Source organism: Numida meleagris, chromosome 2 (genome assembly GCF_002078875.1).
Source record: "Numida meleagris isolate 19003 breed g44 Domestic line chromosome 2, NumMel1.0, whole genome shotgun sequence".
Taxonomy (NCBI): Eukaryota; Metazoa; Chordata; class Aves; order Galliformes; family Numididae; genus Numida; species Numida meleagris.
In genome coordinates this window covers 8,767,137-8,791,962 of record NC_034410.1, presented here as the reverse complement: position 1 = coordinate 8,791,962, position 24,826 = coordinate 8,767,137, and the positions used below count along the sequence as shown (strand labels likewise).

At 41.2% G+C, this 24,826-nt stretch overlaps 2 protein-coding genes across 5 annotated transcripts in view; both read left to right on the top strand.

Moving 5' to 3' along the window:
• The window catches only part of NCAPG2 (non-SMC condensin II complex subunit G2), a 45,108-nt gene extending 32,866 nt beyond the window's left edge, over positions 1-12,242 (top strand). Inside the window, exons 24-29 of one of the 3 annotated variants that reach the window (XR_002435593.1) lie at positions 407-550; positions 1,665-1,768; positions 2,621-2,718; positions 3,124-3,226; positions 5,548-5,674; positions 6,539-6,621. Coding sequence is in view for 2 of the 3 variants with exons in the window: in XM_021388228.1 (XP_021243903.1) it covers positions 407-550; positions 1,665-1,768; positions 2,621-2,718; positions 3,124-3,226; positions 11,939-12,227 (738 nt within the window). In the remaining variant the exon portion in view is untranslated. Of the gene's footprint in view, positions 1-406; positions 551-1,664; positions 1,769-2,620; positions 2,719-3,123; positions 3,227-5,547; positions 5,675-6,538; positions 9,199-11,938 lie in introns of those variants that run through there. The other 2 variants (XM_021388228.1, XM_021388229.1) reach the window with 2 other exon arrangements.
• The window catches only part of PTPRN2 (protein tyrosine phosphatase, receptor type N2), a 636,306-nt gene continuing 633,622 nt past the window's right edge, over positions 22,143-24,826 (top strand). For both annotated transcript variants that reach the window (XR_002435341.1, XM_021387625.1), the window contains exon 1: positions 22,143-22,422. Coding sequence is in view for 1 of the 2 variants with exons in the window: in XM_021387625.1 (XP_021243300.1) it covers positions 22,302-22,422 (121 nt within the window). In the remaining variant the exon portion in view is untranslated. The remainder of the gene's footprint in view (positions 22,423-24,826) is intronic.

The window sequence follows — 24,826 nt, the reverse complement described above, 5'->3', positions numbered from 1 at the left end:
GCTATTTTATGTTTGTTTCAGCATGAAGTACATCAGCTTCAATATGTGGATGATGTCCCAAAGATCTTCTGACCATCCGATCTTCACAGAAAAGTTAGCTTCTTGCATTTTATAGCAGAGAAGTTAGTAGGAAGATGGGTGGATCACAGTGGAAAATAAGCTGATCTGCTTTTTAGAGCTTTTGAAATAGGTTTTTTTTTTGGTTCAACCATTGTTTGTTTTTCTGAAACTTGTGAGTAGACTTTTCACATATGTTGCTGATTTCCCTCTTTATCCCAAGTGAATAAAGTACCACAGTGACTTTCAAGGTGTCATCTGCCCTTCTTGGCAGACAGCAGTTTGTTGAAATATTTTAATTTTTTTTCACACAATCTCAAACAGCTGATCTGTTTCTCTTTGGTTTTAGTTGATTCAATCTATTCAAACACCTCTTGGAGATTTCGTACACGCAGTCCAGTGCTGGCATTCATTTTGCCCGGCAGTTCACCAGGGAATGTTTTCCACTCTCCTAGCTGCAATACTGGCAGAGATAAATTCTGCGCTACAGCAGGTAAAGTTAACGCTGATTGCTTTTTAAAGGTTAAATTGGAAGTAGAAAGCTGCATTCGGAAAATGTCTTTTTTTTTCTGCTGCAGATGAAGATGTTGTGTGTTATGGTATGGAACAAATGGGGCGTTTTACTTGCCATAATTTGATCTTAAAATGCATCTCTCAGGTTTACAAACACATGTAAGATGCCTGTCCTGATACTTTGTTCACTATAGAATTTTAGAAGTTGGGCAGTGTTGGGGGTAAACAACGTGGTCTTTTTTGAGAAGTTCTTTCTATGTGTATTTGTACTGAGTCTGGCTGTGAAGGAGTTAACTTTTTTCATAGCAGCCTGTATGGTGCTGTGGTTTGCATGTGAGTTTAAAGCAGTGTTGGTGGTACATCGGCAAGTTTTGGCTGTTGTTAAGCAGTGTTTGCACAGCTTCGAGACTTCCCCTCAGCCAAGACAGCTGACCCTGACTGACCACATGCGTGCTCCAGACCAGATAATGTGCTCAGCAAACAAAGTTCAGGGAAAGGAGGAGGAAGAGGGGTTGTTTGTGGTTATGGCACTTGTCTTTCCAAGCAACCATTGTGCTTACAGAGGCCCTGCTTCCCAGGAAGTGGCTTGACGTGTGCCTACCAGTGGAAAAAAGGGATTGAATTCTGTATTTTGTTTTACATGTATGTGCAGCTTTTGTTTTAGTAAATCAGAACTTGTTGTCTAATTTGCCATACTATTCAGAACTTGATACAAAAAGAGTTGGCCTAGGGAATCACTGGCATCTAAGTTTAAGGAATTGTGGTACATAATTAAACGTAAATTCACGAAGGATATTCATTTCTGTTCAGTATGCTCTGCATTTGTAAGTAGTGACCAGTCATAAACTTGTACTCAGGCAAACTGTGGAGGCTATTTCCCATGATGCTGTTTACGTGGCTCAGTTTGTGCCTTTTAAATTTTATCTTTTGTTATTTTGGGCACTGCACAATTGATTTAAGGTGTTCAAACAATCCATGGGAATGTTTTATTCTAATTATTTAAGGATAGGCCTTTCTTAGTGTAATTATTGAAGTATAGCTTTGCCTGGATATTTTCTGCATACACACTGAGTTATTGACTGTTTCTTTTTTAGGCTTCCAGTGAAAAAGATTTCACTATACCAAGGACAGTTTCAGACCTTCCACTTCTTTCAAGCAGCTTAATGGCCATAATTATGAAGTCTGTTAATATGGTCAGGTAAATGTTTCTCCATTAAGTTGTCCAATGTTGTTAATAATGTAGAACAGCTTATGTATATTCAATAATATTTTAATTTCTGAATTCAAATACATTTTGAGAACCTGAAACTTCGTATTAAATTCACCTGCATGATCAGAATCTTGGAGATATTGACTGGTGAGTTTTTTTTTTTTAAAATGTCCAGCAGTTCTGATTTACAAGACTGTTCATCTAATGGAGCTCTTTAATCATACGTCTTGGCTTTCTTCATTCATAAGAAAGAATGGCTATATAAAATTCAAAACCTTTTTCCAGTCCTATATTTTGATAGAAGAATTATTCACTGTTGCTTTTTTTTTTAATTGGAAACACTTCCAATTTAATGCTCACGACATACACATTTTAGAACAAAATGTTAATTAAACTCTAGGTTCTAATTGAGCTACAAGTAGTATTAGATTTAAGGGCCTGAGTTGTTACTAGCAATCCACTGGAGTCATATAATGGATTTTAAACTTCGCTATAAATTGATTTTAGAAAGTTCACTATAAATTGCACAAATTAAATTCCAGTAGTTACAGTGTTTTCTTCACAGACTGTTCTTCCCAAAATACTCCACGAGCTCTTCATTTCTCAGAAAAGCTTACTCGATGGGAAAATCTTTTATTCTCTTCCCTGGCAGCTTATGAACTGAAACGTGCTCTCAGTCCCAGAAGAAGCCGGTTGTTTTCCATCACCCCATAAGTTTGCCTTTGCCCTACGTGGTATCTTTGAAGCTGTGGTGGCGGCGTAGTATAATCACAAGCTTGTTCTGTTCTATTTTGAAATAAACATGATTTAGAAAGTCTATTTACTTTATTTTTTCCTTAGGTCATTTTTAAATGAATTACTGGAATGCATTCTCTCTGGAGAAATTGGAGGGATTTTTCATCTTACATCTATGGTCTGCGTTGTGAGTGTAATTAAAGGTCAGTCAAACTAATTTTGTACTATATATATGTACGTATATATATAAAGTACTGTATATTTTCTATTTATTTATTGCTGGTATGCTTTAAAAAGCCAGTGCAGCAGGTAGTAAGGCATATCACTTGTAAGTCCATAGCTTAACATGTACAAGTGTTATAGTGAGTTGGAAAATATGACTACCTGTTAACTCGTAGGGTCCATCTTTATATTTGGGCTTGCTGAAACACACAGTTATTAATCTAGGGCAGTGAAAATCTAGTCATATCTAATCTTTAATTAAAGTGGGGTTTTTTTGTCTTTTAAAAAGATACTCTATGAAAATGTGCAAAAGGTTTTTTCGTTTGCTTTTTTTTTGTTAAGCGTTATTTTTGTCCAGCATTCTAACATAATCATATTTCAAATAGGTAAGCACAAAACTTCCCTTCTAAAAGATGTTGCACCTGCCATTCAAAGAAAGCTTATAACCTACAAGGAAGCTGCCACAGAAGAATCCAGCAGTACTGAAAGGTAAATCTGCCATGGGAAATGAACACTAACGCCTCCTATACCCCTTCTGCAATAAATGCTGTGCTCTATACTTCTGTAATACAGCTCAAGCGTTCTGAATGTTTGCACGTTTTACAATAATGGGTAAAAACCTTGTAAGACATTGAGTTCAGCACAGTTTTAAATTTCCTGCCCATACATTTGCTGTGATTGTAATCTTTACATGATTATTTTAGTTAAGGGTTTTTTGGCATTTAATTTGGATGCATTCTGACTTAATCCCTTATACTGCAGTACTCCCAAGAGTTCATAGTAGCATGCTGCTTGGGAATCTCATTTTCGTTAGTTCTTGAACTGAGGACAACGTTCTTTTGGTTGAGACCTACCTTAGAAACAAAATCACACAAAAATTAACATTTTTTTTCTGTTAAATCATATAATGCTGGGTTACCCAGTGTTATACCACAATATTTTTTTTTTAATGATAATTATATACTGGAAAGGAAAGGCTAGGAGCAGAGTATTCAGTTATGCAATTCTTTTAATCAAGAAAAGGCTGAGAATTTAAAGCATATCTTAACATGATTAAATAAACAGGCACATGAAAATGAATAATTGCTACCACTTGAGTGCACTACCGACTATAAATTTCAGTAAGAACACAGATAATTGCTTTGAGCGTACGTGAACATCTCTGCCCCAGGCTAGAAGCTGGGGCAGGTGAAGAGCATCAGATAGTACACAGTGATTAGTTTTGTGATGGATGAATGGCTTCCTTTATATCACCTACAACTGGCTTTTGTATAAAATTAAGAACTTGTGAATACAAACGTGATGATGGAAGTGTTCATAACAAGAGTTTGAATTACAGTATGATAACAAAAAATCCTGCAAAGCTCTCTACTAGCTTTTGAATTTGCACTGTAAGAACAGCCACAGATGTGTTGTGCTGGTGTTTTTTACCCCTCTCTCCAGAAAGTAACCAAATTCATGCTGGAAAAGGTTAGGAGGAAGTTCTTCAATGATTAGGTTTTCCATGATTAATTTATAGTGTTTGTGCTTTCTTAGATTGACATTATGGTGGAACAGGCTGGGCCTGCAGTGTCTGCTGACATGCCATTGTCAGTGCTGTAGTCACACCGTGCTGATGATACACAGTCTGAAACGTGCGCTGTTCTTTGTTAACTTGTTATCATTCTATTTTCCCACTCTACTTACCAAACCTCAAAATGTTCATGATGGAATGCTGCAAATTAGATGTTGGCTCATTACTTTGAGTGCAGTGCTGCAAACACACAATGTTGCACTGATGCTAAAACTTACTACTTTGTTTTAACTAATACTTCATAGTATTATTACTACTTTCTTCTGAGTATATTATCTCATAGCAACTTTGGTGAATTGCTTTATTTAATGCCCACTAGGAAATGGTGAGATGCTTTAATTTCCCAAGAGACCTGACATTCTGCGCCAGCATCTTAAACTTACAAGTAATCTATTACATATTAATGAAAAAAGAAATAGGTAAAAACATGTCTGGTGGAGTACTTAAAGTGCTGTCATTAAGCAAGGAATTGTTACACTAATTTAGAAGCAAAACTTTTCATTATAAATTAGTCTTCCCTCTTTAGCTGAGCTAGCAGTTTGAGGAGGCCCCATGGGTCTAAGATTGCTGTTCAGTGCACTTTAAAATTCTGGACAGCATATTGTATATTGAGAGAATTTCCTCAAGAGTAATAGCACGCACATTAATTTAGCTTATAAAATGCAAGTATTTATTTCTAGCCAAAAAAAATGCTAATAAAGCTGCCAATGCAGTGATTTAGAGGCTAGAGAAAAGTGCCATGCTCTTTGAAACAAATGTGCTGTGAAATAATACCTTTTTTCTCCATATTCTGTATTGACTGTAATTAGCATTTCAGTGTATGGGCGCTAGAATTTAAACTGAGCAAATGGGCGTGCTGAAAAATATTTCTGTAGTATTATCATGTAGCTAGCTTCCCAATCCCCTTATTGCGCTTTCATTGCATCCATGAATAATAATTCTTGTATTGCGTTGTAATAAACTTTGTGCAATTTGTCTGCCACGTATCAACAAGGTCCCTGCGTTTGCACATTAGGCGGTTTCATTAAGCTTACCTGTCTGGGCAGGCCTGCAGTTATTCAGGTAGTTAGGTTATGGTGTGCAGCTTGGCCAGTGTGATGCTGGTAGGTGGTCCAACTTCACAGAAGTGTTGCTCTATTAGCCTTGAACTGTAACAAAAAATAGACAAAATAGCACTGTGCATAGGACCACAGTACTGAACTAATTACAGTAATTTAATAATATGTTTTAATCCTAGGTTATTTTGTCAGTTAAGATCCATTATGGCTTGAAGGCTGTTAGCATTTTAAAGGAGAAATATGTGACACCACTATGGCCATAGGAGTTCAAGATGGTCTGACATGCAGTATGCTGCTTTGTCTGCTGTACGTCTGGTCTTGGTGTCTCTTACCAAGTGCCCTACCTCATGGTGATAAATATCTGACTAACCTTGCTTCTTGAGTGTAAGACTGTAACAACGATAATAAAGTAGCATGAAGAATAAAGTTTATAGTGGCTAACACTGGAATAATAATGTTTTGGCAGAAGACCAAAGTTGTTCTGTCTTCATAGGATATCTCAGAGCATTACTAGAAGAAGTTGTGTTAGAATGCAATTGCAAAGGCACCCCTGTGAGTGACAGCTCCAGGGAATGTAAGAAAATAAAAAGGGCCTTCCAAATGGAAGTTCCAAAGCTGACTTTTGAGGTTGTTTAGGAGTAACGTGAAACAAAAGAGAAAGAAAGTGACTAACATGGGTGTATAAGCAGCTGAAGGAGATAGTTGTTAATAAGGAAAAGACAGAAAGCTCAGGCTTGGGGGAAAATATGACCACAGTTGAGGAGAAAAATTACAAAGAGAGAAGAATGAGAGAGAACAGAGAAATGAAAAGTGGGTTTTAATATGAAACAGCAGGAAAGGATCTGACTAATTGTGTTTAAAAAAGAGAAAAATGCTGTGAAGAGTTTTGTAGAAATTTGTAAAAATGTTGAAATAATTGAAAACTGGCTTGAATTGACATAGTAAATTAAACTGATCTGTTGTAGATTATAGCTAGAGGTGGTCAGCAGAAAAATGGAAGAGCTGAAGAAAAACATCTGTTTCAAAAGTAATTTTGTAACAGGCTATTTAATTTTTTAATGGAAAAACTTGCCAAAGAAATGGGGTAGCAAGCTGTACTCTTGGAATCAAGTAGCTGAGGAGTGATTTCAGCCATCTAACTGTGTTATGCGTTGTTTTGTGCTGTTTCAGAATTCTGTATGAATCGTCAATGAAAATTTTGGATGAACTTCTGAATCCCTGACCACATGGAAGCTTTTGTCATGAAAACTAAAAGAAGATATATTGGTTTTTTTTTTAAAAAAAAGATTATATTGTAAATTTATTAATAGTTAAGATTTATTTTCTGCTATTCTGTACATTTAAAGCAGGCAAAAAGTATAGAAGTGTATATAGAAATCATGTAATATTAAAGATTCTCCAAGACCTTTAAGAAAGTTGTTTTGTATAAAATTGTTGTTTTTAGGGGGGGAAGTAAAAATCACTATCTTGTTTTTATCAAACAAATGATAATTGTATCTTATACTTTGGGACTGAGGCAGCACGTAGCCCCAGTGCCTGGGAAATTCTCAGAATATTCCAAGAGGTCACGCATATTCCAGCGAGGTGGTTGGGTATTGCCTGTATGAATTCACAAAGAGCAAATTCTTCTTGGCTGATCACATTTCCTTCCTTTTTGTGAATGAAATCAGAACAGAAAATGTCACCTTTCCTGTCCTTAGGAAGACTGTTATAGAGACTTAACTTCATATATTAGTAGCCAAATTGGAGAGAGACAGACTATACTGGATGAACTACATACAGAGTGGAAAACTGCCTGGCATTCAGGCTTCAACAATAATGGTGCTAAAAGGCATACAGGTTACTAGTGGCATTCCTCGAGGCAGAACTGTTGCCAGTACCGTTTAACACTTTCATTAAAAGTCTTTAGCAGGGAGTGGAATGCAAACTCAGTTGCCTGGGGACACCAACTTGGGAGCAGTGGTTGAAACAGTTGATGAATGTTGCCCAGCTCAGTAGGAACCTGAGGGCTGGACATAAAGAACAACAAATCTTGTAGAGTTCAACCCAGACGCACGCAAAGTCCTCTACCTGCAATGGACAAATTCCATACTACAGCATAGTGTAGAGAAGCAACCTTACTGCTGTCTTCAGCTACTCGGTGAGGATGATGGAAAGACTTCTGAGAAGTACAAATCAGGAACACACGAGGCAGTGGACACAAGTTGCAGCAAGAGAAACTGGACGTATGAAAGTTTTTTCCTGATGGAAGTGAAACAAAGTGGAACAGGAACAGGTTTGCCAGAGGGAGGGTGCAAGATCCATCCTTGGAGATGACAAGAACTTGACTGGCCAATGTTGAAGTTATTCCTGCCTGAGCTGGCAACTGGACTGGATTATCTCATGGGCTTCCTCTCAATTTAAATAAGTTTAATTGCTTTGTATTTGGCTAGTTTTACAAATTAATGCCACAGGTGATGCAGACATGTAAGCTACTTATTCAGCTTTTTAACGTGAACAGATGCTCTCTTGAAACTAGTAATACAGTGTTGATTGCAGAATGTTATTTTGCCTTAATTGAGGCATTTATAAATTAGAGTTCTAAGTTCATGACGCTATGTTTTTGCCTGTGTTAGAAGAAGATCTCGTAGGCAGCCCCAGAAACTGATTCAGGCAGAGACTGAAAAGATAGCAAACAGGGACTGTGTTAGACCTGGATATCTAATGGTTATCTACGAAGTGGGACCGGTCGCTTCCCATTTAGGGTCTATGCAAATGGCTCGTTGATATCTCTGGTGTTACTGAGTGGCACTGACACCGAAATTAGCAGATTTACTTAAATTGAGACAGACTCTTTATTCTTGATTAGGATCTGTGCACAGTGCTGTTCCCCCATCTATCCAAACGGGCATCTTTCTGTGGTGGGAGTTTGCAAGTTTTCTAGTTCATTAATCTTCTACATAGAAGCTTATTTAGCTGGAATGTTATTATTTTTAAATATCAACATCCTTAATAAACTGTCAGACTTTGCAACAGGGATGTCAGGGTGTGTATGGAGAAGTGAATTCCAGATTTACTTTCTCCTCAAGAGTAGCCTGAGCCAGAAAGACATGCTGCCGCAGCAGGGAGCTGGAGGTCTGCCAGCTGTTTATCTATCAACATCTTTATAAGAACCGTGTTCTTTGGCCTTCATTCTTCTACATCTGCTAACAGGCAGGTGTTCCAGTAATGACCTTTTAAATCTTCTGATTATACAAATTAGTTAATGAATATGTAAATCACTGTGTTTTTCTTCTGCTTTTTAGTCTTTCACTATTTGCTTATGTTAGGTGAGAAGAGTTACTGCCTTTTTATTCTCCTCAGTCTGTAACACTGCTTTTTCAGTTGTCTTTTTTTTCCTAATGGACTACCTGTTCCAGACCCACTATTCCAGATCCTGAATTAAAGGTAACTGCCAGCACCAGAAATAGGCAGATTTATTCTGAAGAACTTAGAGGTGATATTGCCAGGAGGGGTAAAAAAGCTTAGAGATGAACTTTATCTTCCTGGTGCCTGATCCTCAGGGGGGTTGATATCGTTCTGTGGTAGCAGTGCTGCTGGGCTGTAGATCTCAAGGTCCAATCCAGCTCTGCTGTAGCTCCTCTCGTAGGTGAAAAACCATGGGCTTTCTGCAACACAGGCACTGAACTTTGAATTCCTTAGGGAAAAATCTGTCAAGTGCTTTCTCCTTGGATATTTGTAAATTTTCAAACAATTTACTCAGATTTACTCAGTGTTCTCTTTGCAAACTAAGTATTGTCAAAATGTTACATCCTTACATTTTTCTGTTTTCATGATATAAGAGTATATTTTCTAAGCTTTATTAGTTTTTTTTTTTAAAAACCTGTAAATCAGATGTGTTTTACCTTATCAATTGAAAGCCCCTTTGCAGTATTGCTGGGGGAGAGGGGCTGATCTCTGCTTATTGTTATGAGGTGACTGATATTCAGAAGAGTTTATTTGGCTATCTATACTATCAAAACCTTCTGTCTCAGAACCTCCCATAGCTCTCAGACCCACTGAGATCTGTCCAGTTTTCCAAGAGGAAGACTTTGACTTTGATTAATAACATTGTTTGAAATGTGACCAAGATAACACCATTCTAAGATATTCCTTGAGCAGTTTGCCTCAGCAGTCACCACTAACGTACAACTACCTGAAGAATAAGTTTTCTAGTCCAAAGTTGTACCTGGAAATGGCATGCTGCTTTATAGCTCTCTCCTTCATACAGATGTACCCAGCTTAAATATTTAGTGATGAAATGAATTGCTTTAAACGATTTCATTAATCTTATCTGTATTAGTTTGCTGTATTCATTTTTTGACAAAGTTGGTTTGCTCTGCTTTCTGGCTGGGAAACAAGGCCCAGCAGTCTGCCATCTATCACAGCTTCAAATTATGAGCTAAAGAAAACCCAGGAGAAGATCTCAAGCTTACACCTTAGCAAAAATAAAAGTCTCCAAGTATGGATCCAGCAGAACAACCTTTGAAGTTTGCCAAGGAAAAGGAAAATAAATCTGTTTTGCACCTGATGTTTAATCTAATGATAGCTGCAATTCACTTTGCATTCGTACTTGCGTGTGCTGCTGCTATCAAGTGCTTTGAGGTCTTCTGGCTTAGAAAAGGAAATCAGGCTGACTAATTTTGAAGACACATTAATCTTGTAAATGCTTAGCAAAAAATTACCATAATGGCTGTGCTGTATGATGACAAGCTGCATGAACTAACTTCTACTATTATTTCCTGATTTGCTTCCATTGTGAACGAAGACCACGCACAGTTTCCTGCCGTGGCTGCCCCAGGAGCAGCGATAGTTGCAGCTGCCTGTGCCAGCTGGAACAGTGTGCCTTGGTACTTGTATCTTGACAAGCAGCTGGTCAAGGACAGCCTTCCCCAGGCAGCCAGCAGTTCTCTCAAGCCACGGCAAACAGGCACATGTTTTTCCTAGCCTACTTCAGATAGCAAGAGTTCTTAGTCCTGGGCTCTGTACAGCCACCTGGCTGAGCAAAACCTTACACGCAGCCTAGGCTTCAAGCAGCGATGTAATTTTAATTGCATTGTAATTGTAGCTTTAATTTAGTCAGAAATCATTGGAATTTGTTTCCGAGGTTATTTCCGATATAACGAGGTTATATCGTTCAGCATAGAAGTGACCTTATGTCTTCTCTAATAACCACGGGTTAGTACATCGCAGTCCTAGGGAAGCTGCAGAAATTCCATGCAGTAGTGCTGATGAAACCAGCAGTGGAAATTAACCTGTGCTGTTAGTCAGCAGTTCTTCAAGGCAGTACCAGTAACAGTGCTGCTGCTGTTACCTCATTATTCCTCGTGACTGCAGGAAGTAGAAGCAGTTACCAGCTTTTAGCTTGTTTGATTTGGCAGAGGACCACCTTCCTTCTGTGGAAACAAGACTTCTCAAAGATATGACTTTACACGTGTTTCCTTTTGATTTATGTTACTCCAGATTTAACGTTACTAAATTCTTCCTATATAACATTCTAGTCCTATTTTTGATACTGCTGCAAACTTTGGGCCAATTTCAAATATCTGTGTGTGTCTGTCACTAATGACAATATTAAATAAGGTGCCTTTCCAAAACATCATTAGTAATTCTTTTTCAACCAAATCTATTTCCCTCTTCCGTTCAATTATTTCCTCGTCCTCCTGTAATAATTCCCGTAATAATCCTTGTTCTGGTTTTAATACTGTTTTTACATGCTACAGCCTCAGATGCTTTGCAGTAAAGCCTTCCATTGAAGTCTTTAAGTTCCAGCAGTCCTTGCTGGAAAGGCAGAGGAATCCTGCAGAGCCAGGTGCCCGCCTCCAGGAATGCATAGGACAGAGCCAGCCCAGCCTCCTCCTGGCTTCCTCCCCTATGTGACAACGTGTGCTTTTCTGCCTTGGGGGGCAATTACAAAATGCACAAACTGTGCTGGTCATATGAATAAAGAATATTGATTTGGCTTTTTTTTTTCTTTTTGTTCTTAATATAATGATTCCTACTTACTAATTGCCTAGAATGGCACCTGAATGCCAGCTTAATATCAAGAAATGTCAGTTTCATACGCTGACCTTTCTGAGATCTTGCCATGCTTATTAAAAGAGGCGTGCATTAGCAACTTCATTTTCTTAAAATAGCATCTAAATTAAAAATGCAGCATCTGTAAGAGGTTACAAATCCAATTAGACCAAGAGAATACTTAAAAAAAACAAACAAAAAAACAAAACAAAACAAAACAAAAAAACAAAAAAAAACCAAAAACAGTGAATGTAATTACTGCTCAAAGCTATTTAAGGTCAGCATGACCTGAGTTATCCCACTGCCCCAGGGAGGGAAAAGCTCCTTTTGGTGAGCGTGCCCGTTTTTAGTGATCATAATGACAAAAGCAGCGTCCTTTCTTTACAAGTGCCTGTCCTGAGTGACAAAATTTAGAGCTCTCTTCTTTCAGCCTCTGTCCTCGGCTTTCCTTAGATGGACAGCTGCTCTTGATCTGCAGGATGGCTGTTTCCATGTGGCCATTTGCCAATTACATGTCAAATTCTTCTTTTACAGTGCAAGCTGTTTCTACCAATGGCCTTCAGCCCACCACCAGGACGAGCAGAGGCTTTGCCCGCATACAGGAGCTACCGGGGGAAGCCCTGTGTGCAGATGGAACAGCCGACCTTCAGATGGTCCAGCTCACACTGGGTCTTTGCAACAACGTTTAAACTTAAAAGCAGTAGCAAGAATGTCTGAGATTTGTACTGCACAGCCTACTATGCATGTATTTACCCAAGAATCTGTTTTTCAAATGAAAAAAGGTGAAGGTGCACTGCCTTTCTTTAGTGGGTTATATTTTTAAATTATTTTTGCAGATGTCTGCTCCTGATAGAATTTTCCGTTATGTTAATATTGAAAAAGAAATGTAAAAGCAGTCAACCTGGTTCAATCAAAGTTCATGGGAAAGGCTCAGTCTAAGAGGAAGATTCCCTTGAGAAGTCAAATACGTGTTTTTGTTTGGTCTTTGATGCTCCATCAGAACACTGAACTATAAAAGAGAGCAAAGGGAAGGCTTCTCAAAGTAGCGATTCAGAACAGAAAGAGAGCGTCCTCTTTCTTCTATTTTTCAACTTCTAATAGTTTCACCACAACCTGTGAATATCCTTACCATAATCTTGTACTGCCAGAGATACGTCATGTAATTTCAGTGCAGTCAAAACAATGTTCCTTTACCCAGCTGTCATTACCATGAACTTTCTCTACACTTTTTTTCTGCTCACAGCGTATCGTTAATAACCTTCCTTTACAAGAAGCACATCACAGGCGTAGTCTTGTGCTCTGAGATACCAGAATGCCCTCAGCAAGATTTCTAAATTTTTAAACTAGAAACTATGCATTTATATTTATATATTTGCTGTTTGAAATAAGAATAACCCCCATCAATAGGCATTAAACTATAAAACTGAAGTAAAAGTGAGCTAGCTCAGTTGTTCTTGCTCTGTTGTCAATTGCTCTCGAACCTATTGTTCTAGATTCCTTCCCATATTTTTTTCTCAATGATTCTTCAAGTTTATAGTCATGCAGCAATATAGCAAATAGTCTCTAGGTCACCACCAGGCTTTCCTTTGTTGCTTATTGCAGTAAACAGAGGAACGATCATTTCCAGGGAGAACACAAAGAGAAGATGGGCTTAGTCCAAAAATGTACATCTTCAGCAATAAGCAGCCAAAGAGAGAGCTGAAGAAGCAATTGGAGAGGAGCACAAGTGGCTGCTTACGTGCTGTCATCCTCTGTCATCCTCTCATCATCACAACAATAGGCTGCAAAAGACAAGCAGCCACACTGCGTGCCTCGTGAAACCAGAGCCTCCCTCGTGAGTAACACATGAAAGCATGGTGTAGAAATCTACTAGAATGGAAAGGTCAGGCACTCCAAAGTCAGGAAATACCAAAATGAAGGTGTACACAGCTTTAGGCTCACCTTTGAGCACATGTTGAATGACACGGTATGTTTTAGTTACCTTCAGACCAGCTACTTATTCCACACGAACTGCTCTATCTGCTCTGCTGATGATTCAACACCTTTGCTGTTGAAAGTGCAGCAAGTACGCCATGCTTTTTCTCCCCTCATTGTTCAACACGTAGCTCTGTTCTCTTCATGTGCTGCACGTTGCTCATACCCAGCTCTGAGAACAAAACTGCTCACTTCCACAGTGATGTGACACCAGTACTTTCCACTGCAGCCCCAGAGTTTCAAAGTGACTCATGCACCTTTCCAGCTCCCTGTAGGTTTCCTTATTGCCATTCTACAAATATGCAGTGAGCCTAAGTTAAACATTTTCTGTGAATTTTGGGAACTCTCTATGAGATGTCACATTGTATAGCACTTGTTACCTCAAAGTACAGCTCTTACCTGTCTTCAGCAGTAGTTATGAGTGCTTAGCACCCTCTAAATCAGACCCCAGGTTCTGAGAAAGTGAGGTACGTACAGCTAGAGTTTCCCAGCAGGAGCTCAGCAAAAGCAGAAGACAATTCTTTGGGCACCATACCCCCATGATAATGGTTCAGCTGTGCGTTTCTCCTCATAGACTTAACTGTCCCCAACTTTAACTAATGCTGCAAAAACAAGCTGTCTTGTTTAGTGAAACACCCAAGTTCACCAGAATAGGTTTGTCTTCTCTCTGCAATGAGACTATGTTCTACAGAAAAGATGGGTAATCATCTTGTGTAAACAACAAGCAGGAAGAAAAGCTGCACTGCCAATGGACTGTAACAGCAAATAGTGACATTCAGGCACCTGGGGCTCTGCTCCGTTTGTTAAACTCCATACCTGAAATCTGCCTCCTCTCTGGCCTCCTCCTTGGAGTTCAGGGTTTCTGTTTCCATCTGTGAGTCCTTCATGCAGACCTCAGGCTTCAGACAAGACTGTGATCCCAAGAAGGAGCATTGGGTGACATGGGTCAGCCAAGTGAGACGCTTCTCAAGGCAAGGCAGTAACCAAAGGGTAAGCAATTTTCATCTTGAAATGATTTGGGATTTCATTAGATTTCACAACTTAAAAATAGTTATTGAGTAGGACACGGGTTCAAACCATGTATTCAGAAATAGTCTCCAAATTTATGAGAGCTGCCCCTCATTTTCAAGTAGAATCTAGATTTTGCTAAGGATGCTTTATGTTATGAATGTATGTATATGCATGTGTAGCCTGATAGCACTAGGCAGTATTAATTCAAATATATGCAACTGTTCCCGAGACACATCCTATTTCTAAAGGCAAAAACAAGTTTCTAGTTGCTGAAAAGTCAGTTGAATAGCAAAAACTCATATTTTAGCTGAGGGAAAATAGAAACCTACTGTAAGATGTCAGCATCTGCAAGAAAAATAAAAATCACTTGGAAATTGACCAAAGGGTTCTGACAACTGGAGACAGAAAAACAGTTTAATATTGTTTTGTTCAGTATTTGTGCTGTAAAATATAGAACAATATTTTTGTTTTCAGGCCTGTTAATTCCCGTGTTGCAGGACAAGGTGATTTAATCAACTACATATCTATTTTTTCAGAATGACAAAGTGCATTAATCTCATTCATCCTTTAATTTAGCACAGGAGGAATGAATTTTCTCAGGGGATTAGGTATAAACTGCAAAATCTATTCACTGAGTATCAAATCTCACAGATCACAGAGAAGATGGGTAAAAACAGATTTTTTAACTGTTTCTGACCTCCCTCCCATTAAGCATCTCAAAGCTCCTAATTCATTAAAAAATGTGGTTCTCTACTGATAGTTGAAATCAGTTTGAACCAGTGGCAACCAAAACAAATTACTGACTGCACACTTAGGGGTTTCAACTTTTTTTTCCAAAGAGCAAGAATCCATTCACAACAACAACAACAAGCCACCAACATTTAGTAAAGTCTAATTTAATCAGGATAGAACATCTTGAGTTTGGATTCATTAGCTAATGGAGCCTCCCACCTTGAGGCACCAGGGGGCTGTTCTTCGCAAGTTTTGAACACCCACCCACTGCTGCTTGCAGGTTGCTTCATTCCACCTTTTCCTTCTTTTCCACCAGACTTATACCAAACACAGCTCAGCACCTCATTTAATGTAGGTACCACCAGAAGTGGTGTTTGAACCAGTCAGCTAGAATTTCAAATAAACCTCCAATAAATTTGCGTTCAATCCAGACCTACATTTACAAAAACTTCTATAATTCCTAGCAAACCAGCAGAAAATGTGATGGATTTCTTTTCTCACAAACTACCATGAGTACTGACGTGGCTGATCTCATACCAGGAGTTCCTACAGCTTTAGCAATCAGCTGAAAACACACTAATCTAAGCACTCATAAACACAGATGCTCAGGTCTTCAAGTTAATGTAAGTCATGTTTATAGCTGTCAGTTCAGTAAGTCACATCTCCTGCTATTCTCACAGGTAATTTTCTCTGGCTGCATTTCCTCTCTTGGGCCCTGAACACTCCATTTTAGACTCTTTTCCGGCTGCTCTTTCCAGCAGCACGTAAAAAACATTATCACTCTGGTACAGCACAGGGCATAAAAGACCTGCTCAGAGCCTAGCAGTCAGAACTAAAATCAGCCTCCTTTTTTTCCTTTTCCTTTCTTTAAAACTCTGTCAGTCACACAGTTGCACAGCTCTCGATAAATTTTTTCCCTCTGGCTTCGCATTGAACTCCTGTTTCTCACTGATGCGGAAAGGTCTTGAGTAAAACTTGTACCATTCTCCAAAGACACTTTCAAATACTGTTTTAGAAACAAGAAGGAAAGCTTTAAAACAGTTGAAATCAGCAGTACATGAAAACATCATTCCTAAATACGACTGAATTGCTGTGACATTCATAAAACGAATCCTACTCTTCTGTCAAGCAGACATCGTTTTATCTAACTACAATATGCTGAAAGAATATTGATTTACTTTTATTCACTGGGTGAGACAATTTTTTCACTACTCTCTTGAAAAGTTTTCCATTCTTCCCAAACATGAGGGATCTTGTGGTTTTGGTTTATAGTTACACAACAAATGCTTATTGACCCTGTCTTGAGAGTCTGGACAGATGGAACCCAGGGCCAAATGGCCTGCAACTAAATACAGATTAAGCACAGAAACCATGGCGTTCTCATGTGATATCTGATATATCCTAGATCCTGCAAATATTATTCTTATGCTAAGTTGGATTAATCAAGAATTCACTTAAAAATCTCTAAAACTCTATTCCTCCTGTGTTCCTCACGGTCCTCCGAGACATGGCTCCAGTGATAGTTTTTTTCTATTCCAGCTTTTCACAGTCCTCTGAAAGAGGCCCTTAAGTCACAAACAAGACTCAGGAGGGTTACTGTGGCTCAGACAACTCTCTGTGCCCACAAAACAGTACAGAATCATGAAAACATAAAGGTTGGAAAAGACCACTAAGATCACCTAATTCAACCATCAGCCCACTCCTACCATGCCTACACCTCCAGGAAGGGTGACTCCACCACCTCCCTGGGCAGCCTGTTCCAATACCTCACCACTCTTTCAGAGAAGAAATTTTTCCTAATATCCAACCTGAACCTGAACTGGTGCAATTTAAGGCTATTACCTCTAGTCTTAAGTGGCAGAGAACACAGGCGCAGTACCAAGCCTCCAAATGACTCCATTTGTGTCCATGTATAGATCTGTAAGGAGTAAAATCTGTACACGGATACTAGGAAGACTCTTAGATGACAAAGGGTTAAATATCTATCTTTGTAAAAATGCTATTCAACTAAATAATCTCACTGCATTTACTTCTGATATTAATAGCATTTAACATTTTTCACATAAAGTCTGTGAATATTTTATTTACATCCTCGAGAGGCAGAAAATAAATAGTAAAATAGTCCAGATTCCATCTTGTCTGGGCAGGGATATAGCACAAACCTCTCCACCTCTTTCCTTCCTCATTCTCCCTCAGCCCCCATCAATACATCTAAGCATTGTGTCAAGATATCTAGGTTACTGAATCTTAGATAAACTGCCTGATAGATATTGTTCCCAGTGGATTTGGGGCCCATTAATGGGACAAATGATCTGCAATTAACCTGCTCAAAAGTCTTCATTGGCGATGGTGAAGGGGCAGTGAGGGGAAGAAAGAAAATTAATAAGGTAATTCTATTTTTTTTTTTTAAGGGTATGTTTTTCTATGCAGGTAGAATGTCTTTAGCACAGCTGGAACTGACCTTTCGTCCAAGCTCTATATCCTCGGATAAAGCGACAAATAGTTCTGTGAGCCTGAAACCAAACAGTTCTACCATGCACAAATGCACATACGCAACTTCCGTGATCCTGCAGGTGCACCTATGCTCCTGTGTATATCATTCACATTTTCAAACAAAAGAAACGAAACCTGCGTGACGTCAGTACCTGAGTACATGTGAAACTCAGATGTTACCTCCGTGTTTTATCTTCTCTACACTTAGCCTTTTACTCTCATGTATTATTTTAATCCTGTTACAACATTTTACTCTCATCGCTTAATTGCTCATAAGCATGTAACTATTATGAGCATTTTCTCTTTGTGCATTTTTACGCCTCAATTATTCTCTGGCAATTAATGGATTAATGTATTTACCCACTATTTTATCACTGCCTTCTTTTTCAGATTGCGTAATTTGGCAGCTATTCTCCTTACATCCCTAAAAATTCTATCATTAACTCAGTTTCTGAGCTTTTTAATTTGTTCCTGCTACTATTTCATTCTAAACAGTTGTAAATTAACAAAATAAATTCTATACTCATCCTCTTGTCTCTTCCATGCCAAACTACTTCTGCTTACCAACGTCTTTTCTAGCAGAGCTGTTTGCTTTTAACAAAAATATCGAATGGCCCAGTGCGAGAGAGAGAGAGAGCAAAAGAGAGAGAATGACCTTATTGTCCAGCGGTTGGGTCATGTCTTTGAATCAACCAGAGCAAAAACGGAAGCCTTTAAAATCTCCTGCCAGGCAGGTGTCCTGCCGACCAGGCTATTAGCCACGCTGGGATCATCCTCAGAAAAGGGCACTTCCCAGTGGAAGTTTGTTTAAGGCACATATGTTTCTCACGAAAAGCCTTAGTCAGACAGCACAGCATTTTCAGACAGAAAAGTGTTTCCTTGAAAACCTCCTGTTCAGCTGTGGTTACCATGGAGAAGGATGTAAATCTTTCACACTTATAAAATCATACAGAATATCCAGCTCTCCTTTCACTTTGCCTAGCACGTTTTTTACACCTGCATTGACATCATAAAGACTCAGCTCCAGCTATTAAAGACACGCTAAACTTTAATGTTATTCACTGCGCTGAAACTTTCTGATCTATAATTGCCAATGTCATTCTTCCACATAGTCTCACATTCACCTCCAGACACATTAGCTATAGATAGCTGATACTGTCACCCCTCAGCAACCATTCAGTACCTTTACTAGTTTAGAATCCCCTACCAAAAAGATTTAGATACGTCCTTACAAAAATAACTTACTGGTGCCTTCTTCTACTCCTTTTTCAAAACCGTCAGGTCCTAAAGTTTTGTTAGAGCTCCACAACATCCCTGGCTTCAAGAATAGAGTTAGGTTTTTTCCAGTCTTTCTAGCAGTTTTCTCAAGTGAAGCAGACCCTTCAGGATTTCTTTTTCCACGGTTCAGAAAACATGAAAACATCAGAATAAAAACCACTTCATAAGGCTGCCAGACCTAAGCATGGATGCTTATTTTATTACACAGACTGTGAAAAACCTTGGCACTGAGAAATGTCTTGAGAAAAAGACCGTGAACCAGAAAGTAACCTGCATGTTTCATAACACGTTATTTTCACTGTAATTCTGCTATTCTGCTGATTTACATGCAGACTCAAGTCTTACAGGTTTTACCCATGTCATTACCCAAACTCATTCTACCTAATCCTGCTGACTTCAATCTCTGTTCCTGAAGCTTTAGGGCAGGTCTGTGTGTCTTTCTTAGCTGCAGCCTGCCATAAAACCATAAAATACAACCAGGCAGGGAGAGCTTCAGGCTCGTTGCTCCTGAGAACAGCTACTTGAGTTACTTCCAAATGCCCCACTCACCCACCAATCGACTCTTCGCTCTTTCCTTGATGCCTTACTTTTCTCTTTTCTAACCTTGTTTACTCAAGGATTTCTTCCTGGCTTTGACGAACGCCCTTTCTCTCTTGATTCTTCACACTGTTTCACATAGATTTGAACAAATGTTATTTTTTTGCTAATCCCCTGCACAAAGAGATGATGACAATTTCGATTTCCTTTTAAGATCTGCATAGTATTTGATCATAAATTTACAGGAGCTATGTAAATTGTTTGTTGCATAGCTGCAATGTCTTCCAATAACACTGCTGCTGCTTCATGTTTTGAGGAACAACTTGTTCTCTCAGCGTGTCTGCCATTTGCTCCTTTCTTACCTTCAGTTGTTTTGCAGTTCTCTGCTAATTCAGATGACCTTTCTCCTTGCTCCCACTACTAGCTTTTAAAGCCAGATGGTTTGCATAACCCATGAGAATATACTAATTTATGGTTCTGCACTTTCATTTCTCATCTTGCTCCCCACCTCCACCCCTCCTTTTTTTTTTTTTGTTTCTATACTTTCAGCGTTCAGATTTCTTCCAGAACTGTTGAAATTGATTTCCTGAGGTAAGGAACATTTGGCTTAAAAGGACTTGTTGGGTTCATGAAACCACTCCCCTGCAAGATGTAAGCAACCATGTAAGAGACCTCCAACGCAGAAATGCTTTGAAAGACCACCCAATCCTTTTGCAAACCTTGTGCCAGCAAACAGCAACCAGTGTCAATATATTTCTTTCACAATTTTGCTTCTGAATCAAACATTGTCTGTTTGTAGCCAATTTGCCAGCCTTAACCACCCAGGAAGAGAGGGGACTTTGCACTAGGCCTAGAAACCACGATTCTTCTCCATCTCACCCTTTTTCCAGGGCAAAACTAAGAATTACAGAAGTCTGCAACTGCCCATCAGAGCACCAGGAGATGTAAGCATCCTGTAGGGCCCCCACGGACCTCCCCACAGCCCCCTGCCTGGAGCCTAGGATAAAGATCCCACCTGGCCACTAGACCTGGCCTAACCACCTCACGGCAAGTCCCAGCAGTCCCAGTGCAGTGGTTGGATGCCTTGTGCTGAGCCCGGCCCAGGTGCCACTTTTGTGAGCAAGGAGGAAAGGCTGGTGGAAAAGTGGCTGCAGGAAGCCCTCTAGCTGTCCCATGCTCTTCCAAGGTTACTTTGTTTTGTGGGGTTCCATTATATAATTTTCTGGTCTATGGCAAAGCCTCTTCATGTATTACAAAATTTAACTCCTTTCAAATAATTTTGAATGTGAGTCTGCCATGACTATGATGGAAGTCAAGGATGAAGTTTTTCAGAGAGTAAAATTAGAGCCACTTACCTCAGAGATGAAGATCAGGAGAATCTGAACTTCAGCAGCAAGAGAAGAATTTGTGCTGAGGCTGTTCAGCCTGGAGAAGAGAAGGCTCCGGGGAAACCTGAGAGTGGCCTTTCAGTATCTAAAGAACAGCTATTAGAAAGAAGGGGACATACTCTTTAGCAAGGTCTGTTGTGATAGGACAAGGGGAAATGGTTTCAGGCTAAAAGAGGGAAGATTCAGATTGGATATAAGGAAGAAGTTATTTACAATAAGAGCAGTGAAGCACTGGTACAGGCTGCCCAGAGATGTGGATGCCCTGTCTCTGGAGACATTCAAGGTCAGGCTGGGCAGGGCTCTGAGCACTTGATGGAGCTGTAGGCATCCCTGTTACTCCCTGGGAGTTGGCTAGATGAGCTTTAAGGGTCCCTTCCAACTCAAAGAATTCTATGATTCTATGAATTAAGCAGACAGAGGGGGTGACTGAAAGGCCTGGGGCCTTGCCATCACTCACAGCATCATGCAGCTGGTTGTCCTGGTCAGACACACAGCTCCTGCCAGATGGCACAGCCCCTGTGCTATTTCAGCATGGTGACTGCAACTGCTACATTAAAGACTCAACATATGAGAATCTGTGAATGGAGAGGCAGCCAATGGGTTTGTGTTGAGCCCTATTTACCTGGCCTTCAGCCAGGCCGCTGGGTCCCACTGCTGTAGAATGAGGCAGATGGAGGATGCTCAGGTCTCTCAGGTGAGCATGGGTGTAATCAGCTGAGGGTTCATAAAATGCTTCATCACAATGATTATTTTTCTATGGAAAAAAAATGAAGCTAAATAAATTACTATCTGAAGGAACGGCATGGAGCTGTGTCAGGGGAGGGGCAGCTGGGGGTGAGGGAAAGGCTCTGCCCCAGAGGGCAGCGGGCACGGCCCTGAGTGCCAGAGGGCGTTGGGACACCGCTCTCAGACATAAGGTTTGGGTGGTGCTGTGCGGAGCCGAGGGTCGGACTCGATGAGCCTTGCGGGTTCCTTCCAATTCGGCACGTTCCACGATTCAGTGATACTGAGGAGGCCACAGGGAGAATCCATCCATCCAGTGCATTTATGAGGACAAAACTTTGACATGGGCTGAACTGTTTTACCGGAAGGTGTGTGAGGTAAACGTATTTAATGACCCCCCATTCTCAGCCATCTTTAGGGGCTCCGAGCGGGAAGAACCACTCGCCCCCTCCTCCCCTATCCGGGCAGCCCCAAGGCCCGGCCCTCACCGCTCCGCGGCGCCCCCGGGCGGGGAGCGGGGAGGCGGGGAGGCGGGAGCCGAGCGGGAAGCGCTGCCCCCCACCTCTGCCGGGCGGAGCAGGTCGGGCCGGGGCGGGGCCGGCTCGGGGGCGGGCGGGCGGCGCCGGTCGCTGTCCTGGGTGTTGAATCCGCTGCGGCTGCCGCTCTCCGGAGCCGGGGAGGCAAAGGAAGAGCGGGCGGCATGGAGTGAGGGCTGGCGGCGGCGGGCGGGGAGCGGGACGGCCGCCTGCGATGGGCCAGGCATGATGGGGGCGCTCGGCTCCGTCCTCGCGCTGCTGCTGCCGCCGCTGCTGCAGGTCCTCGCCGCCGCCCCGCGCGGCCAGCCGCTCTCTTCCGCCGGAGCCGCCGCCGAGGCGCGGATCGGTGAGTGGGGCGCGGGGCGGGAGGGGAGCGGGGCCGCGCCGTCCCCTGGTTCCCCTGCGCTGCCGCCCGGCGGCATCATCCCGCTCCGAAGGCAGCCCGGCAGGCCCCCGGCGGCCGCGCCCGCACAGCGCTCCGCTGCTCGCTGAGGTGCCGCGTCCTCCCGCCCCTCCCGCCCTGCTCCGGCCATCGTACCGCTCCCACCCAGGCCGCCCCGCAGCCGGCCCCGAGCCCCGCTGCTGGGACGCGGTGGGAGCTGCCCCGAGGCTCTGCGAGGAGCCGGGCAGACCAAGGCACCCCACGCCCTGCAAACTCGCCCCGAGGCCCCTGAAGTCGAGGGGTCACAGCGGGGAATCACCACAAAATGCTCCAGCCTCTGCGTATCAAACGCTCGTCCCAGACTAGTGCTTTCAGCCCTCATGTTTGGAAACCACAGGAGATCCCTAGGCCACAGCCCACAGGTGCAGCCCAGCACCTGCAGCTCGTTCCGCTGGAGATAGGGACCACCTGGCTGAGGCGGTGAGAGGTGCCTGAAGAGCCCCATCCTGTCCTGCTAGGGCTGTTCAGCAGCTTCCTCCTGTGCAGACCATCGCAGTCCGAGCCCTTCCTCTTTTAGAGGATACCTTCTGGGGTAAACACCTTGTTGAAACCTCCCCACAGACACACAGGGGCCCTAAAACAAGGTTGGTGCCGTTTTGGTCAGTGCTGTTCTCCTGTGCAGCACTCTTATTGCACAGAGCACCCGCAGCTGTTCTCCAGAGCTGTCTCTAATGGCACAAGCTCACCCAGGCAGCTCTCACTTCACTTTGCGGTATCTTTCTGAAACTCACCTTACACCAAGAAGGTCATAACTTGTTTTTGTCCCAGTTAAACAGCTACCTAGGGTGGTTGTGGAGATCAGAGTGAAAGCTAAGCTGTCCGTCTCCATTTTTTTCTTAAGGCAAAAAATAAAATGAATTTCAATAACAAAGGAAGCCTCTTAAAAAAAGTATCAATGCATATGCTCTGTTTGTTAAGGAGGAGTTAAAATCAATTTTTTTTTAATGAGTCTTCGGTCAAGTGGCAATAAAAATAAGCAATTGCTGGATCTAGTGAAGGTAACGATGCAAGGTTTTGAGGAGATGCATTTTGGGATGGATCTACCACTCCCTTCTCTCTCCTGGTTGCTATAGATATAGACTGTTTCTCCCAGTCTTCTGGGGTGAAAGCTTGCATAGATACTTACATAGATACTGAAAGTAAGAGCTGAAATTTGTGTGTTTGATAAGAATGCCATGGGTTATGCGTTGCTAGATTTTGATTCTCTCTTCTTAAACTGCAAATCAGTCTGGGTCATGAAATATTTTTCAGCGTGTTGTAGCTTCAAAATGATGTTTGTGTGTTTGTCACTTTCCCGTAGCTTCCCTGTGCTTCTGCCTCAGCAAGGCCGGCCAGCCCATGAGGGCTGTCCTTGTGTGGAAGGGAAGGGGGCAGAGCAGGCTTCATGTGCACGGGGCAGCTGGTGGTCCAGGAGGTACGGTTCTGAGATACTGCAGTGGCACTGAATCAAGTGGAACCTTTCTGCTTCTGCTGGGTTAGAGAAACAGCTGATACCCCAGAGATCTCTTCTGAAAGGAGGGAAAGGATTTTTTGTGCTTGACAAGATGCAGGAAGACATCTGTATTGTTGAAACTGAAACAGGTTTAGCTGTCCCTTCTTTCTGAATTCCTTTATTTTTTTTACTGACCAGTATTACAAATGTTATTAATCTTGAGTTAAAACTGTCTATTATAATAGACTTAATGCAATTTTAGACTACAATTTTCTAGGCAGAAATAGAAGATGGAAATGTAATACTACAAGGTATCTGAGTCTGAGGATTCTTTGTGGTTCTAGGTGGAAGATACCCATTTGGCTTCTTCTTGTGCACAGTTCCATTTTCTTTAACCGAAGATTAAACACAGATACATTATATTACCTCTACAATACATGATGGGAAATGCCTTAAAAGCCATGCAATTATATGAATGGTTTGTTATTAATTTGTTTCTGTTAAGTGTTTCAGAAGGTCTTCCTAAAAGCTGGTTCAGAGATAGAATGTTAAGATGTTTTTAGGATGTTTTCATTCAATTTCATTCTTTTTGCCTTTTTTTCCTCAACTTTTGTCTCTGCTTCCCAATCTATTAGGCATCTTGAAATGGTGACCTGTTTGTTTTGTCATATACTTAACAAACTTGTTTAAGAAATTGGAAGCTTTAAAGTTACAATTAAATAAAATGTATCTTTGGATTTGTTCTTCTGTATATATGATTTATGAGGCTTTGTAGGTTATTCCTGTGGGAAGGTGTTTTTTATAAGATGCTGTTATCAATAAGAGCACACATTGTCTTCTGCTTCTACTGTTTCTTAGCACTTATAGTAGTTTTTA